Source organism: Palaemon carinicauda, chromosome 27, assembly GCF_036898095.1.
Source record: "Palaemon carinicauda isolate YSFRI2023 chromosome 27, ASM3689809v2, whole genome shotgun sequence".
Classification (NCBI taxonomy): domain Eukaryota; kingdom Metazoa; phylum Arthropoda; class Malacostraca; order Decapoda; family Palaemonidae; genus Palaemon; species Palaemon carinicauda.
In genome coordinates this window covers 47,970,778-47,990,777 of record NC_090751.1, presented here as the reverse complement: position 1 = coordinate 47,990,777, position 20,000 = coordinate 47,970,778, and the positions used below count along the sequence as shown (strand labels likewise).

Below are 20,000 nucleotides of genomic sequence, written 5' to 3'. Positions count from 1 at the left end.
ATTTTATGTTTTTTCCTCTTGTTTTAATTTTTGCGGCGAAATATTTTTATGTAGACATTATATCCTGAAATCGTATGTAATATATTCTTTCAGTCAAGTGATTTTGCAAATAGTAAATAGATCATTGTAAACTATGTCGTACACCGGGTAAGAAATGACCACCATTGTTTTAAATTAGTCAATATGTTTGACAATATATAGAAAACTTGCAACCAATTCATTGAAAATAATTTTACTCATACATTTGCTATCATTATGCATAACTAAGTAGGAAAGGAAGCACATCATCTTTTTCTTTAGGTGTGTCTGCCAGTGATTTTGTGTTAAATGAATAAATAAAATAAGATTTTAAATTACTTTTAAGGAAAATAAATGTCAATTTCAAATATAAACGGTATTTATTGTGACTGAGTTTGCATGTCCTCAGTCCCTTATCAAATACAAACTTCGATGATATGGAATTCCTTAACGTATGATTCAGACAACGGGTTTTATTTCTCTCTCTCTCTCTCTCTCTCTCTCTCTCTCTCTCTCTCTCTCTCTCTCTCTCTCTCTCTCTCTCTCACCTTAGATGTCAGGATGCCTGAAAACCTTAAATCAATCTCTCTCTCTCTCTCTCTCTCTCTCTCTCTCTCTCTCTCTCTCTCTCTCTCTCTCTCTCACCTTAGATGTCAGGATACCTGAAAACCTTAAATCAATCAATCTCTCTCTCTCTCTCTCTCTCTCTCTCTCTCTCTCTCTCTCTCTCTCTCTCTCTCTCTCTCTCTCACCTTAGATGTCAGGATACCTGAAAACCTTAAATCAATCAATCTCTCTCTCTCTCTCTCTCTCTCTCTCTCTCTCTCTCTCTCTCTCTCTCTCTCTCTCTCTCTCTCCTTAGATGTCAGGATACCTGAAAACCTTAAATCAATCAATCTCTCTCTCTCTCTCTCTCTCTCTCTCTCTCTCTCTCTCTCTCTCTCTCTCTCTCTCTCTCTCTCTCAAGATTTGTGTGATCGGGGACAGATCACCTGGCGTCGAAAACTATTTTGAATTGTGATCGTTAATAAATGGATATTTGCACAGATGAGTGCAATAGAAATTTCCAATATTCCCCCAGGGAATATATATGTATTATAATTGGCTATATCATAGCTAGTCTTCTGAGAGAGAAATGCAATTCCTTGAAGTGGCTATAAAAATAATTTTCTTTTATTACTGCTTTTTTTGTATTACGATCGGCTGTCAAGAGAGCAATAAAGCGAGTTGGCTTTTGTGCCTAGATTGTTTTCTCCGGCGGAAATATCGCTTTGATAATTCTGAAAGAGGATGTTATGTAAAGAGTAGGTTGTAAAGGAGGCCTAGCTTTGTCTTTTCCCTCCGTGAATGTATTTTTGCTGGTGAAGCCAATTTATTATTATTATTATTATTATTATTATTATTATTATTATTATTACATACATGCATACATATACCGAGTCACTTAAGGGACCTTTCCTCTCTACGTTCCTCCCAGCCTGACAAGGGACTCATCCGAGTTCGACTTGTACTGCTAGGGTGCCATAGCTCACCCTTCCCCGTTATCCACCACAGATGAAGCTTCATAACGCTGACTCCCCTACTGCTGCTACCTCCGTGGTCATGCAAGGCGACCGGAGGAAGCAGCAGGGCCACCTCTGCATTCCATACTTTAATTTCTCTGGTATATTTGGAAGTATTTATATCAGAAAAGTGTAAGGAAGGACTCTTTTCACCGGGCGTCACAGGTATCTCCACAGAAATAGATTTTTCCTTTGTCAAAATCCCTTTTCTAGCACGCTCTCTTGCCACTCTCACATCTATCCTTCTATCACCAAGAGCTTTCTTCTCTCCATCCATCCACCCAAACCTTGGCCTTCCTCTTGTACTTCTCCCATCAACTCCTGCATTCGTCACGTTCTATAGAAGACAGCTATTTTCCATTCTCTCAACATGGCCAAACCACCTCAACACATTCATAGCTTCTAACTCATTTCTTACACTTGTTCTCACCCTCAGTACTTCTTTCCTAACCCTATCTACTTGAGATCCACCAGCCATACTCCTCAGACACTTCATCTCAAACACATTCAATTTCTGTGTCTCCGTCACTTTCATTCCCCACAACTCCGATCCATACATCACAGTTAGTACAATCCCTTTCTCATACAGAACTCTCTTTACATTCCTGCCCAACCCTCTATAATTTACCACTCCCTTCACTGCCCCCAACACTTTGCATCATTCATTCACTCTCTGACGTACATCTGCTTCCACTCTACCATTTGCTGCAACAACAGACCTCCAGTACTTAAAGTGATCCACCTCCTCAAGTAACTCTCCATTCAACATGACATTCAACCTTGCACCACCTTCCCGTCTCGTACATCTCATAACCTTACTCTTACCCACATTAACTCTCGACGTCCTTCTCTCACATACCCTTCCAAATTCTGTCTCTAATCGGTCAAGCGTCTCTCTTCCGAGTCTGCAACCAGCACAGTATCATTCGCAAACAATTGATTTACCTCCCATTCATGATCATTCTAGTCTACCAGTTTCAATCTTCGTCCAAGCACTCGAGCATTCACCTCTCTCACCACTCCGTCAACATACAAGTTAAACAGCCATGGCGACATCCCACATCCCTTTCTCAGCCCCACTCTCACCGGCAAAATAGCCCAGTGAGGAAAGGAGACAAGGAAATGAATAAACTACAAGCGAAGTAATGAACAATTTATATAAGATATTTTAAGAATGGGTGTAAAAAAATAAAATTTTAGAATAGGTGAGAGGCATTTGTCACATGTACCCAAGAGATTAGTTCACCAAACTTTCAACTGGGCTCCACAAGGCACTAGAAGAGTTGGAAGTCCCAACCCTACATGGCTGAGGACTATGAAGCGTGAAGTACGAGAGGGTGATTGGAGAAGTATTGATTTAAAAGTTCAAGATAGAGATAACTGGCGAAAACTGAGGCCCCTTGCATCAATAGGCGAAGGAGGAGATGATGATGATGTACACAAGTAATTATAAGCATCAGTGATTTGCAGTGTTACCAAAAATAGATAGAAGTACTAATGGGAAAATATTCTCTTCGCTTTTTAAAGGAATAAAGTGTTGGATATTTTTTTAGATTTACAGATAGGAAATATGACAATTTGTTAGACACTTATGTTACTGTAGTTAGATGTCACACTTGCCCCAAAATTTTGAAATGTGTTCTTTAGAATTATTATGATGTAGATCAGATTACTTTTCAGACGTTCTTCTACATACTTTAGAACTTGTTCTATAGTTGCATACGAATAGTTTCTTTGAATTATTAACTATTTGTTTCTTGAATTTGTAAACAACTGCCAAGTTTGTATACCAGATAATTGATATATATTACCGAGAATAAAACACCTTTGAATTGTTCATCCTTATACACCTCTGATAAGTGTTCCCAGTAGTTGTTATTCTGAAGGTTTTATACAAAAATAAATGTTGTAAAAACCATGAAACTACAAAGGAGTTAAATTCTAGTATTATACCATTAGTATTTTCGAAAAAAAAATGATTTGCCATTTGTCTAGTAGAAAATCTTTGATATCTTTTGTCAGCGCCTTGGGAGTAGTAACTTTTTGAGCTTCCCTTCTGTGACGCCTTTCATGTGGAAGTCCTATTTTTTTTAATGATTGCCAGCTAACCTGTCGGGGTTACTTTCGTCCAGTATTGGTTTTTCAAGGCAGGTTTTTTCCTATGAAATACCCCATTTTAATTAAACTTCAGTTATGAGATGTACTTGAAGTGCTCCTATATATGAATAATTAAGAAAATATGGATTTCGTCCTTATCGTCAAAATCCTTCAGATAGCCATTCTCATAGAAATGAAAAAGACCTTTTTGTCATCATCTTCAGACAGTAATGATTGACATTGAACACAATGATCTTTGTGAGAATTATCGGTTTCTCCCCGGAACTGCCATGATTCTCCCTTTGTTTGTCATTCATTTAATCTCTTTTAACCAGTAATCGGTGGTTCTTCTCTAATAAACAATTGTTTTGTGGGGTTTAGCTTAACCACTCTCCTTTTTCTGTTTTTGATTTCTAGCTATAAGGAATATTTCTTTCCCGAGTTCTATAAAGTTGAGAATCTCGTTGGATTTGACTTTGGTATCCAAAAGTCATATTCAAATATATCCCTTTTATTTCATGAAAGATATTACTTCTTGTTAATAGTTATTGTTCGTGATGTAAATTCTGAAACTTATTTCTGCAGGCATCAACATTATATAGTAATCTAGGGATGTTAATTTTGAGTCAGCCTTCCCCTCCCCCAATATAATAAAGTGCAAGTGTCTGCGCGTATATATATATATATATATATATATATATATATATATATATATATATATATAATGTGTGTGTATATATATATATATATATATATATATATATATATATATATATATAATATATATAATTTTAATTCTTTCAGATTACTCTGAGCGGCATTGTCAAAAGTATGACTACTCCCCATTTCTAGTGTAGGGAGAAAAGGAAGTACCCATACCTTGGTGAGAGGGGTACTCCGAGAGATATTTAGGAAAGGGGAGGGAGGGGGGAAGGGTTGAATGTGTGTGTGTGCATATACTGTATATCTAAATATTTAGCAGTCACTTTTGACGGGTTGCGTCCTGGTGACGTTTAATTTGCAAATGCCTTTCAGTTTTTTTTTTATTTACAGAAATAGTCTGAAATTCCAAGCAGAGTATAAACTGGGGTAAATATGAACGAGGGAATTAGAGAGACTTTGCATATTTCCTGTGTGAATTCAACAGTTGCATTGCATATGTTGCTGTTGTTCCATTAAGACTTCTTTATTATAACTTTGTAAAGGTTCCTAATGGCTATGCAATGAGCAGTCCAATTGGATACATTTCTTGAACAGATAACATTAGCAACGTTAGCTGAATTTAATTTCCCAATTAATGGTTTTATATTATTTTTATGAAATCATTCACTTTCATTAATGCTGAGGTAAGAATTCCAAAACTTCTATGACGTTATTTTGATGTTCTAAAGGTAGCTGTACATTTGTTATTATAACCCAAAACTAAAAATGCTTCGAGCGCATTCTCTTAATTTTGCATTGTTGGGTAGATAGCTTTATCTGTTACTTATAATGCCATTAATATTACTAATATATTTGCTACTGCTATCGTCCATGGCTTCTGGCTTTGCTCTGTGTTGATCTGAGGCTCCTGAATAAATAAGCTCCTTAATAACGCCCTCTCATTCATCTTGGTCATATGTCATTTTAGATTAAAAAAATGTGTACAACCTAAATTGGCTCCGCTAGGTATTTTAGGCTCAGCGCTTCCCTATTACTTTTATCATAAGCTCACAATAGGCTTTAAATAGGTTTGTTTTAGGAAATGGGAAATTAGGGTGGTTTGTAAGCTACTAAACCTTTATGATTTGGAAGTGGTCTTTGATTTTAATACCGTCTTTTCAATGTTTAAGCCTAATTAAGTTTCGTAGAATGTTCGTTCCTTCGAAAGTTATGTTAGGTGTGTTTATATTTGTATGTTTTATACTTTTAATTTTAGATTAATTCCACTGCATTAGTAAAAAGGGAGTTTGTTTACCGAAAATATATTTATTTCATTTAGCTCATTTTTTTATACATAGTTATACATAGAAACATAAATTTTGCCGGTTCTTAGTTCAATTTGTAAGTCAACCAAATATCTTGCATATCATATTTTAATCTTATATCCTCTCAATTTTACTCAAGTCGATGTTATTTAACGGAAGTCCTTAATGACATATTTATATTTTTTTCCTACCATCCACTTTTCTTTCATATGTCATTTCTATCAACTGGATCTCTTTATTAATATCAGTTGTGATTCTTTTATTTATCGTTAATATTTTTTATTCTTAATTGGATTATTCTAGTAAAGTGATTAGTTCCACGTAATTTACTTATGATTATAATTCATTTTTTGTTTCTCATATATTAGTTTCATACGCTTAGCTTTTTTGAGTTCGATCAACACCACATGAAATGACTGATTTCCTTCGAATACCAATTTTCCTGTATCCGTTATCAGTCACATTAATACTCTCCAGTTTACATCGGTGATGAATCCCGTAAGCATATGTCTTCCAAAATAGAGCTGCTTTATACACATTCTTAAAAGTGGATATTGATATATTGCTCTCCACCACTATATCTAACACGTTCTTCCTCACTTTCATAATATTTAGGCGCTTCCGACTCGATATCTTTTACAATATATTTTTTAGCCCGTTTTAGGTCCTTCTCTATTTAGTTATCTTAAATAATTCTGAATTATGTAAATTTTTCACTAACGTATCGTCCTCCATTCATTTCTCATGTCCTCGTCATCTCGATACATACCGATCCACCAAACCTACCGCAAATATTTTACTACTAGGCCCTGCTTGTACAATTGCCACATTTATTACTTTTCAGTCCTCCTTGGTTAACCGGTATTTCACTAGTAAATCATCTCTATTTATTCTTTTCATCAGCATTCAATGTTTATAAGCCACTTTCATGAAGGAACTGTCTCAGTGAACTCTCTCTCTCCTCCCACATTCTCTTCAGCTTTCATAGATTTTCATTTTCCTCAAATTCTTTAGCCAACTCTTAATGATCTTCCTCTCATCATAAATATGGTGAACCACCTCTTCTATCAATTACAGTTATACATCTATCCCACAGAGTTGTGGTACTCTGTAGAAGGGTATGGCAGAAAAATTTGCTGCTATCTGGTAACTGTGTAGGCAGCTTGAAAAAACACAGGCCTAGGCAACGTAGTGGTAAATTCTTCCTTGAATATTTCATTGTTTTGGCAATGTGTTGCTTACAGGGTAACTTGTTGGCTTCATATTAATGCTGCAGGCTTCCCTAAAGAAATCTAATTTTGGAGAGGTGTCCTACTGTAAAGTGCGCCAACATGATGCAAATAGCTACTGTGGCACTGCAGTGCTAAAGTTGCCAGCACAGACTAACCTTCACAGAGCCTATGAGGAAGAAACACCTTACTTACGTTACTAACACAGTCCTTGCATTGTTAGCAAGAGCTTTTGCAGCCAGGACGGTTATTCCAAGACGTTTTGTACGTCTTGTAGAAATAAGAGGCATTTTGTGGAATATAATTTCAATAATAATTCAGTAATTGTAAAGAACAAATGTGAATGGTTGCAAATGGCTTCCAAAATCCTTTGAATATCTGTGCAGATGACCATGGGAGGAACAGCCTCACCAACACTGGGCTGCATCCACCGTAATTCGCTCAGTTCTATGGCTTCCTTGATGGTGCCATGAATGTCCTTGGTACCAACGTAGGTGTCCACAGTGACATTGTGAGTATATGCGTACCCACGGGGTGTCCACCTTCCGCTGCTTTTCTGTCCTACCATTGCAGAAAACCATTGTTACACAATATTAAAGCAACATTACGAAATTTGAAGCGTCAACGCAGTGCTAGGAAAATGGAAGTCCACCTTGCCACTGCACTGTGTGAGAAGGATGTTTTTGTACCCATATGAATCAGCCAGTGTCATTTATATTCATTGTTTCAGAACCAAACTCTTACATTCACATCACGGTATATCTCTTTTTTTATACCCTCTACCATTAGTTTCTGAAACTTTTCTTCACCAGTCTCAGTCAAAGCACTTTCACCCTCTGCCATTACTTTCTGAAAATTTTCTTCACTAACCCATATCAACATTTGGTTTTGTAATCTTCTGGCCCATTTTCTGATCCCATAAATTTGCTATATAAATTGTCTTCTCACTGACAATTTGCAAAGACATTCAGTAGCTATGAAGACGTAACTTACCTTTGTATTAGATTCTACTTTACAAGTCAGTCATATTTCCTTTGTTTTTATATCAGAACAAGTAGTTTTCATCAAAGAACTTTCAATTTCTCTAAGAAAACCGCGCGATACATCTTCAGGCCCTTCAAACTGCATTTCAGCAACATAAAGCTTTTTATCTGGCAGTAAACCCTTATTATACACATCCTCTTCCACATCAAAACTTGCAGTAGATTAATCTTACCTTATCAAGTATTCTGTAATCTTTCTAAATGTCTCAATGACAATTCAACCATGTACCTTCCCTGGTAATCTTTATAGAATGCCACTATAATTTTTCTTCTTACCTCTGACACAAATGTCATTTTAAAAAGATTAGTGTATTCTTCACTCCCATTCCTTTGGTAACTTTACTTCTTTTAAGCATAACTACCATATCATTTTCATCCTATCATCATCCACTCTTACCACAATATTGCAGCTTCTTTCTTGTATAGCAGTCAACTCCTGATGCCTTTTCCCGTTTTTCATCTTTTAATTGGCGTGCTTATATACCTAATAGTCACTTACACTGGCATTTTTAAATTTACTTTCAACCTATTTACTCTTGTACAACTCAGATCTACTCTTCTTTTATAAATTCCATTTAAGAGACCTTCTTAAAACTCAGTCTATCAACAAAGGGGTCTATTCAATCTAGACTCATTTCTCAATTTACATTTTTTTATGAGTTCCACTCGCTAATTATCATTTATCTCTGCATATGCTTCCATAAAGAACATGGTCATGTTCACCCAAGCATTTTCATTACATTTGTTCTGCTTTCTTCTTAGATAAACACTAGTTGTATTCTTGCGTGTTTACACATTAACATTTTGATTTTGTGGCTGATGTGGTAAGTTTCCTGACCAGTGAACGCCAGACTGGGGTTAGTCTCGCTCAAACTCGTTAGTTTCTTTGGTCGCTGCAATCTCACCATCCTTGGGAGCTAAGGATGAGGTTTTTTTTTTTGGGGGGGGGGGAAGTTTGGTTTATTTGTCGAGTCATCAGCAGCAATTGGCCGGCCCTCCTTGGTCCTAGCTTGGTGAAGAGGGGGTATGGAGGCTGATCATATGTATACATGGTCAATCTCTAGGGCATTGCCCTGCTCGATACGGCAATGTCGACTGTTCCTTACCTCTGCCATTCGTGACGGCATTTAAACCTTTAAACTGCACCCCACGCCTTGCACCTTCACCAAACCTCCCTGTTCTTCATTTCTTAGCATACTGCATATCCTCTTATTCTTTTGTGCATAGAGAAAAAGGCGTTTGTATTTTAAGCTAAATGTGTAAGGCAAATTATGACTTGAATCTGGTTCAGCTTTCTATTACAGTGCTTTCGTCATTTCTGTCTTAAGAAGTTTTTGTTCGATTAATGTACCCACAAAATATTCAACAAATAGAACAGTCTTTGAATGATTAATGTTTTTTTTTCTTGGAATAATTCATGATACTTTGGCATAAGATAAGATCATGGGGATTAGATCCTAACTGCATTGTAGATTGGTGTAGGATTTTGTAGTCTTAATTGTGTTGTTTGGTTAGGGCATTTGATTTAATTTTTTTTTTTTACATTTAACTTTTATTGGTGGGATATCCGGATATCCGTGAACAGTGAATCATGTAATAGTTTTAGGTCACCTTATTGTTTCTTTTGTTTCTTAGTATGTAGCTGGTTAAAGGATTCCTGTAGGACATTATGAAATTTTGGATTTCTTTCATGCATTTGGTTATGTTTTTCCCCTATTTGTTGATTCTGGTTATGGCTTGTTACGGCATTTAGTTGTCCATTTTATGCACATTCATACTTCTGCTGTTGGTGATATCGATATATCATTTAGTATTAACTTTTTAATTGCCAATTACTGGCTAAAATTGATAAGCAGCGTAAATTATTAAAGAAAAAACCATCACCGTGAATTTGACATATATACTGTATACAATATGGTATAGTAAAACTGTTTATGGTTTAAAAGAAACCTTAATGGTTTTTAATAGCTGGGACTATCTTTGTTGAAATCATGATGATTTTTCTGTCGATATAATGACCTAATCTTTTTGATAACTGTTGTTTGACTGGCAAAATACTGGTTCCTATTTGTATTTGATTTTCTTTATTTATTAGCTAGCGGAAATAAAAAAAAAAAAACATTGCCCGCTCTATTATTGACCACTTACATTTAAGCACTGAAGTTCACGAGTCTCTTTTGGTCACTGATTTATTAGTCCCCTTCTCGAAGGGTGGGACAGGACTAGTTATTACTTCCATGTGTCCATCCAGATGTCTGTCTATAAGTCCTTCCGTGTGTTGGCTTGTCTGTTATGCTCAGTGTTTTGTCGTAACATGGGCTACACAGTTGAAGGATCCCATTCTCAAACTTGTAAACTTAAATCGTAATACGTGAAGATGAAAGGAGGGAGATCGTGCATTTTTTTTTACCATCTATCTGCTCCATGGAGATGATGATGATGATGATTATTATTATTATTATTATTATTATTATTATTATTATTATTATTATTATTATTTGATTAGCTACAACCCTAGTTGGAGAAGCAAGAGGCTGTAAGCCCAAAGGCTCCAACAAGGAAAATAGCCCAATAAGGAAAGGAAATAAATAAACTACAAGAGAATTAATTAAAAATCAAATTAAAATATTTTAAGAACATTGACAACATTAAAATCATTCTTTCGTATATATAAAAAAAAAAAAAAAAAGAGGAAGAGAACATAGAATAGTGTGCCCGAGTGTATCCTTAAGCAGATCTTGTAATCAGAATCCTCTTACCTAAAAGAAAGGATTTTAGATAATCTTAGTAGCAGCGTAAGACATTGTGTACAAATGAGCATGGAGAGATAGTTGGATTCCCATTGTCTGTCGTATTTCCCTTGTTATGTAAAGGGTGAAATTAGAACTTCCGAAGGCTTTGTACACAACTATAACTTGAGCCGTTACTTTTGATAAGCAAAATGTGAATTGGCAAGATGTTAACTATTGAACCTGCTCGCATTGTAATGAAAATTGAATGAATAACGCTCAGGCAAGCCATTTACTCACCCAGGTGAGATAGTGAGACGCAAGGCAGTAGGTAATGGTGACTATGTATACCTCCTCCCTTCCCACACCCCAGCCAATAGGGATAGTTAGGTTGTATCAGAACATTATGATGCCCTCATTTTAAAATTATCTGCTATACGGATCATTTGTATATCACAAATACATCCTTTGGGGAAAAATAGCCCAGGTTTTCCCCCTTTGCAAGGATCATGTGTCATCTATAAATTTCGTTAATTGCATTACTTTAAGACAGAGACTTTGGGGTCAGTAGGGGGCCATGCTAATTTTTTATTATTTCTATATTTTCCAGTTTGTTGCAATCATTTAATTTTATTAAGGATATTTTGTGTTCTACTTGCAGTTTTATATTTTTTTATGGATATTAGTTTTGGTTATTTTTTGCCGTTTGTGTTTTCTGTGTATAATTTCCCTTTTTTCTGGCATAAATTTGGAAATAGGAACTCTTTTAAGTATAAATATCAGTATATGATAGGTTTCCCTCATATCCATTTTAATAGTAACGTTTGCAGTTTGACAAGAGTTCGGAATGTTTGGCTGTGTAATAAACGAGTATGATTTCAAATGGAAACCTTAAGGAAATATTTATTGGATTATTAGTCAGATGTATTTTTATTTATATATTTACCATTTCCCATTCGGGTCACTTCTGTCCCCATCCAATAAGCTCGCTGTGAAAATATCTTTTGATCTACATCCTCAACGTCTACATCACTGGCTCTTTATTTTTTTTTTCCTCGTAGTAGGACTAACCTTTCTTTGGACGTCCTTTCTACCGTTGACCTTTGATGTAGAAGATCCCAACCGTTAGGCCTTTATCATCTTCGGCTTCCCTCTTGAGAATTATCTCCATTAAGATGCGGTATATTTTCGTAGGTTACTGTTATGTGAATGATGCTTTGGTTGAAAGATTTCATTCACTTATTCCTTTCATTTGTTATTCGCCAGTCACGTCACTGAATGGTGTGGTGAAAATGGCAGTTTTTAAGAACGAAAGAAACTGTAATATATATATATATATATATATATATATATATATATATATATATATATATATATATACATACATATAAATAATTATAAATAAGTATATATATAATTATATATATATATATATATATATATATATATATATATATATATATATATATATATTATATTGTGTGTGTGTTCTCGTGCACTTACTTTCATGGGCGAATGGAAATCGTAAGTTTAGATTTGTGAGAACAGTAATGGTAAAAATGAGTCCCAGGCAGCAGAGTAAATTTTTTTAGGATAAAGTGAAGCAAATGTGAAATGACAGGAGTCGCAGAACTGGGAATAGGGAAGATAGGGGCGGTGACTCAAAGATGAGGAGGCCAAATGATAAATTACAATATTTATTTTGATTTATATAAGATTAAGAATGCACTAGTAAGCATAAATACATAAGAATGCACTAATAAGCATAAATATATATATGTATATATATATATATATATATATGAGAGAGAGAGAGAGAGAGAGAGAGAGAGAGAGAGAGAGAGAGAGAGAGAGAGAGAGAGAGAGATATGGGGGACAAATTTGGTACTCTTAATTTTGACCTTTCTGTTTAGGTGAGGCCAGAAACGCTTTGGCGTTTAGTGATTTAAATGCAAGAGAATATTAGGGGCAATTTTAAAGGGGTTAGAAACCCAAGACTTGAAGAATATATCACTTGTAACATAGCTGTACTTCGTAATTATACTGGAGAGTGTGAAAATGGTGAGATAATCAATGAATTTATGATAGTGAATGTAGTTAAACTAGTTCTGAGGTTGATGAAAAATAAGTTTTTTTTTTTCTTGTTTACTTTGTTCGTGTAAAGAATATTGGACCCAAGGAGACTTTACTTCTTGAACTAAAAGTCTTTCCTCTGTTGATTTTGACTTGGGCAAGTCATGAATTCCAGTTTTTTTTCCGTAACGGAAGCTTTGTAGGCCATTTACTGCCTTTGATGTGGTTAAGCTAACAGCCTATTTATTTGCAGTAAGTATTGTGTTGTCAGGGTATTATATAGAATTTCTGTGTTTATTTTACGTGGCTTTATAAACTCAAAAAAAAAAAGGAAAAAAAAAAATGGGTTCTATTAATGAATAGTTGAAGGAAGACATGATAAAATCCTTAGTATCTACAGTACTCATTTCGCACTAGTGTGGACAGTTCTATATTTAGCATATGTGATAGTTTGGTTACATATACTTTAAAGACTAGCAGAAGAATCCTGCACCATTGTAATTATAAAAAACATTCCGGTGTAAATAATGCAGATATCAATGATCCATTAATAGTAATTTTGCAATACCAGAGATACTGTATATAAGATTGAGAAATCCTTATGGTGATTTGTACATAAGGCAATACAGTGGATCAATATCTTTAATTATCCATTGATTATGCACTCAAATAGATCTCGCTATTGCAGTAATTTTAGTCACTGATGGACGTCATTTTCTTACTTTCCCGCAAAGCAAGGTTGTCTCATAAGTAAGAGCAACCCCATAATGCAAAATGAGAATTTCTTACTGCTAAAGCAAGTCGGATTCTCGAACGGGTATTTTCCTTTAACAGGTCTAATGGGTTCAGGAACATTACAGGAAGTTTAGGAGCAGTTGGCTAATAAGAAGGAACGAGAGATGGCCAATATATTTGGAACATGAACACAAATGGAAGGCTCAAGTCTGATTAGAAGAGTTAGTGATTTAGGAATAATAGAAATTCGCTGTTTTGTCCTTCACTTTAATTTTGTGTGCTTGCGTTAGAGGTTTGCATTGATGCTTAGACACATACACACAGACACACACACACACACATATATATATATATATATATATATATATATATATATATATATATATATGTATAGATATATATATATAATATATATATATATATATATATATATATATATATATATATATATATATATATATATATATGTATATAATGAGAAGTTTATCACTAGCCCTTGTGATTTTCATTTATTCAAGTGAGCCACAAATACTCTGTAATATTGAATTCGTTCTGCCAGGAGATCTCAGACTCATTGGGCTAATTGTGTAGTGCTTACTCTAATTTTTATCTGTCCTAGGTTCGAATCCTCTTGTAGGCATGGATATTTAATATGAATGTGAGACCCCATGGCAGAGTGAATTCGATATCAATAGAGTCTGCATTTTTGGCTTTTCGAGAATGTATACTATATATATATATATATATATATATATATATATATATATATATATATATATACAGTATATATATATATGTATGTATATATATACATATGATTATATTTCATTATATATATAATTATATATATTATATATATATATTATTGTATATATTTATATATTATATATTTTATATACATACTATATATATATACATATATATATTATATATTATATATATACATATATATGTATGTATATATGTATATATATATATATATATATATATATATATATATATATATATATATATATATATATATATATCTTTTTGTCCTTGCGCCTCTTTTTTTCATGTGGCATCGCAAGCCTTTAATGGTAGAGATGTCAACTACACGTCCCTTTTTTGACCTCAGGAGATATTGGTACTCGTATAATGAACCAGTTAGTCCTACATTTTGGCACAGTTCTCCTGTAAATAATTCTTATTGGAAGCATATGCGCGTGTGCCATCTATTATTTCAAGACAACACTCTAATTTCTCGTATAGTGTTCTGGCCTTAAGGCAAGATTTAATGGCTAAAACACCTGACGAAAGATGAAGGAAAGCTGAACAGCGTAACAATTTTCGTCGGAGTTTTAGCTATGAGGATAAGGGATGAAAGAAACTAAAGTGGCCTTTCATTATAATAGTCGTTGCATGAACATTTCGTTCAATAAGGAGATGGGCTAACAATTGATTTAATAATAGATGGAGGAGATTTCATAGTAGTAACATTAATTACGCCAGAATCCGATTAACAGCGGAAAAAATAACCTATAGCCCCCCCCCCCCCCCCTCCCATCACACGGGCCAATTGTCATTGGTCGGTGGCTGCCACTGTTTCGTGACATGAAATGAAATGCCTTTGTTTTTATGGCTGCCCGCACATTAGCATCAAATTAGTGAGGGCATCCACAGAAATATTGTTGGATTTCACTCAACCTGGAGTTTTCTGAAACAGTGAAAAGGTTTCCATCTTTAAACTTTTTAGAATTTTTCCCTTTGAGGAAAAGTTTTCTTTAAGAGGAGGCCTAAATGGAGAAATACAAAAAAATAGCAGTATGTAATTTATTGTGAACTGATTACATTTCCGTTCTGTTACATTTCATATTGAATTTGTTTCGTACTGCGTTCGTTCCCAGTTGTTTCGCATAAGAGTGAGACCGTAATGTTCGATATTTTTTTTCTATTATAAAAATCTATTGAAATCGCTTAAATACAGAAAACTATTTGTATATTATTTTTCCTTATTGCATGCTTAGTAAAAAGCTCTTGGTAACCTAAATTCATGCTGGCTTGGGCAAGATACGACAAGGTTATGTAGCTTATAAGGATTATTTTTCGCTTTATGATGACAGATATATACATGAAAAGAAAATTACTTAATGAGAGAACAGTGAGACTTGCTGTAATAATTTAACGTTCGATTAAGAATTGTTTAAACTAAGGAATTACCTGAAAAAACTCTTGCGAGTAAGAAAGAGAAATAGTTTATGTCCGTGATGTTTGTTTGGTGACGGGATGTATATATGTACTTCCCGCATCGTGAATCAATCAAATATTGTTATTTTCAAGACTCGCATTCCAGCTCTTCCTTTTACTCAGGAAACGTCTTTCCTGATATCATTTTAACTCCTTTTGGTAGCTCACAGCCTCACGAGTCTTACAAGACCTTTCTCAGCAAGAATACGTTTATTTGTGGTCCCAACAAGAAAACTTTTACCTGTGGTCCCAACAAGAAAACTTTTATCTGTGGTCCCAACAAGAAAACTTTTGATCGTCGTCCTAAAAAGAAATCATTTATTTATTGTCCCAACCAGAAAACTTTTATTTGTGGTCCCAACAAGAAAACGTTATTTGTGGTCCCAACAAGAAAACGTTTATCTGTGGTCCCAACAAGAAAACTTTTGATCGTCGTCCCAAAAAAAATCGTTTATTTGTTGTCCCAAACAGAAAACTTTTATTTGTGGTCCCAACAAAATAACTTTATTTGTGGTCCCAACAAGAAAACGTTTATCTTTGGTCCCAACAAGAAAACTTTTGATCGTCGTCCTAAAAAGAAATCATTTATTTGTTGTCCCAACCAGAAAACTTTTATTTGTGGTCCCAACAAGAAAACGTTATTTGTGGTCCCAACAAGAAAACGTTTATCTGTGGTCCCAACAAGAAAACTTTTAATAGTCGTCCTAAAAAGAAATCTTTTATTTGTTGTCCCAACAAGAAAACTTTTATTTGTGGTCCCAACAAGAAAACTTTTATGTGGTCCCAACAAGAAAACTTTTAATAGTCGTCCTAAAAAGAAATCGTTTATTTTTGGTCCCAACAAGAAAACTTTTATTTGTGGTCCCAACAAGAATGCGTTATTAGTGGTCCCAACAAGAAAACGTTTATCTGTGGTCCCAACAAGAAAAATTAATAGTAGCCCTAAAAAGAAATAGTTTATTTTTTGTCCCAACAAGAAAACTTTTATTTGTGGTCCCAACAAGATAACTTTATTTGTGGTCCCAACAAGATAACTTTATTTGTGGTCCCAACAAGAAAACTTTTATTTGTGGTCCCAACAAGATAAGTTTATTTGTGGTCCCAACAAGAAAACGTTTATCTTTGGTCCCAACAAGAAAACTTTTGATAGTCGTCCTAAAAAGAAATCATTTATTTGTTGTCCCAACCAGAAAACTTTTATTTGTGGTCCCAACAAGAAAACGTTATTTGTGGTCCCAACAAGAAAACGTTTATCTGTGGTCCCAACAAGAAAACTTTTAATAGTCGTCCTAAAAAGAAATCTTTTATTTGTTGTCCCAACAAGAAAACTTTTATTTGTGGTCCCAACAAGAAAACTTTTATTTGTGGTCCCAACAAGAAAACTTTTATGTGGTCCCAACAAGAAAACTTTTAATAGTCGTCCTAAAAAGAAATCGTTTATTTTTTGTCCCAACAAGAAAACTTTTATTTTTGGTCCCAACAAGAAAACGTTTATCTGTGGTCCCAACAAGAAAAATTAATAGTAGCCCTAAAAAGAAATAGTTTATTTGTTGTCCCAACAAGAAAACTTTTATTTGTGGTCCCAACAAGAAAACTTTTAATAGTCGTCCTAAAAAGAAATCGTTTATTTTTTGTCCCAACAAGCAAACTTTTATTTGTGGTCCCAACAAGAAAACGTTTTTGTGGTCCCAACAAGAAAATTTTTATTTGTGGTCCCAACAAGAAAACGTTATTTGTGGTCCCAACAAGAAAACGTTATTTGTGGTCCCAACAAGAAAACGTATATCTGTGGTCCCAACAAGAAAACTTTTAATAGTCGTCCTAAAAAGAAATCGTTTATTTGTTGTCCCAACAAGAAAACTTTTATTTGTGGTCCCAACAAGAATGCGTTATTAGTGGTCCCAACAAGAAAACGTTTATCTGTGGTCCCAACAAGAAAACTATTAATAGTCGTCCTAAAAAGAAATCGTTTATATGTTGTCCCAACAAGAAAACTTTTATTTGTGGTCCCAACAAGAAACGTTATTTGTGGTCCCAACTAGAAAACGTTTATCTGTGGTCCCAACAAGAAAAATTAATAGTAGCCCTAAAAAGAAATAGTTTATTTGTTGTCCCAACAAGAAAACTTTTATTTGTGGACCCAACAAGAAAACGTTATTTGTGGTCCCAACAAGAAAACGTTATTTGTTGTCCCAACAAGAAAACGTTTATTTGTGGTCCCAACAAAAAAAGTTTATTTGTGGTCCAAAAAGAAAACATTTATTTGTGGTCCCAACAAGAAAATGTTTATTTGTGGTCCCAACAAGAAAATGTTAATTTGTGGTCCCAACAAGAAAACGTTTATCTGTGGTTCCAACAAGAAAACATTTAATAGTCATCCCAAAAAGAAATCGTTTATTTGTGGTCCCAATAGGAAAACGTTCTTTTGTGGTCCCAACAAGAAAATGTTTATCTGTGGTTCCAACAAGAAAACATTTAATAGTCGTCCCAAAAAGAATATCATTTATTTGTGGTCCCAACAAGAAAACGTTTATTTTGGTCCCAACAAGAAAATGTATGTTTGTGGCCCCAACAAGAAAGTTTCTATTTGTAGTCCCAACAAGAAAACATTTATTTGTGGCCCCAACAAGAAAATGTTTATTTGTAGTCCCAACAAGAAAATGTTTATTTGCAGTCCCAACAAGAACTAGTTTATTTGCAGTCCCAACAAGAAAATGTTTATTTGCAGTCCCAACAAGAAAATGTTTATTTGCGGTCCCAACAAGAAAACTTTTATTTGTGGTGTCAACAAGAAAACGTTCATTTTTGGTGCCAACAAGAAAACGTTCATTTGTGGTCCTAACAAGAAAAGTTTTATTTATAGTCCCAACAAGAAAAACGTTCATTTGTGGTCCCAACAATATAATGTTTATTTGTAGTCCCAAGAAAGCATTTATTGATGGTTCCAAAAAGAAAACGTTTATTTGTGATCCTAATAAAAAGCGCTAATTGTGGTTCCAGAAAGAAAACTTTTATTTGTAGTCCCAACAAGGAAACGGTTGTGGTCTCAACAGAAAAACGTTTGTGGTTTCAACAAGAAAATGTTTATTTCTGGATCTAAGTAGAATACGTTATTTTTGTAGTCCAAACAATAAAACGATTATTTGTAGTACCAGCAGATAAACGTTTATTTTTGGTTCCAACAAGAAAACCTTTATCAGTAGTCCAGACAAGAAAAGGTTTACTTTTAGTCCCACCTAAAAACATTTAATAGTGGTCCCAACAAGAAAATGTTTACTTGTGGATTAGGGTCGCAACAAGGAAACGTTTATATGTGATCCCAACAATAAAACATTTAGTTGTGGTCCCAACTAGAAAAGGTTTATTTTCAGTCCCAGCAAGAAAACGTTAGTAGCCTCAGCAAGAAAACATATTTTTGGTTCCACAGGAAAACGTATATTTGAAGTCCCAATAAGAATACATTTATTTGTAGTCCCAACAAAAAACATTTATGTGTGGTCCCAACAAGAACACGTTTATTTGTAGTCCCAACATGAAACCTTTTATTCGTGGTCCCAACAAGAATACGTTTATTTGAAGTCCCAACAAGTAAATGAACATTTGTGATCCCTACAAGAAAACGTTTAATTATGGTCCCAACAAGAAAATGTTTAATTGTGGGCCCAACAAGAAAACGTGCATTTGTGGTCCCAACAAGAATACATTTATTTGTAGTCCCAACAAGAGTACGTTTATTTTTGGTCCCAATAAGAAAACGTTTATTTGCGGTCACAACAAGAAAACGTTTATTTGCGGTCCCAACAAGAAAACGTTCATCTGTGGTCCCAACAAAAAAACGTACAATTGGGGTCCCAAGAATAAAACGTTCATTTGTGATTCCAAAAAGAAAACTTTTATTTGTGGTCTAACAGAAACACGTTTTTTCATAGTCTCAACAAGAAAACGTTTATTTGTAGTCCCAACAAGAATAAACCTTTACTTGGGGTCCCAGCTAGAAAACGTTTATTATTATTTCTAACAAGAAAACGTTGATTTGTAGTTCAAGAAAAACGGTTTACTTTTGTTCCCAATAAGAAAGCGTTTATTTGTGATTCCAACAAGATTACGTTTGTGTAGTCCCAACAAGAAAAAACGTTTGCTTGTGGTCCCAACAAGAAAAAGTTTATTTGTGGTCCTAACAGGAAACATCTAATTATTATAAATGTTAATTGGTTTGGTAATTGTTTTTATGTAACCTTAATTCCTGTACTTTCTTTCTTCTGCAGGTGGTCCTTGCAAACACAATGAGTTCAAGTGCCCCGACAGTCAGTGCATAGCTTCA

At 34.5% G+C, this 20,000-nt stretch overlaps 1 protein-coding gene across 1 annotated transcript in view; it reads left to right on the top strand.

The window, feature by feature from the left end:
- LOC137620891 (G-protein coupled receptor GRL101-like) overlaps window positions 1–20,000 on the top strand; it is a 464,398-nt gene that overhangs the window by 174,717 nt on the left and 269,681 nt on the right. Inside the window, exon 4 of the mRNA XM_068351336.1 lies at window positions 19,945–20,000. This exon is cut by the window's right edge and continues 79 nt beyond it. Coding sequence (XP_068207437.1) covers window positions 19,945–20,000 — 56 coding nt within the window. The remainder of the gene's footprint in view (window positions 1–19,944) is intronic.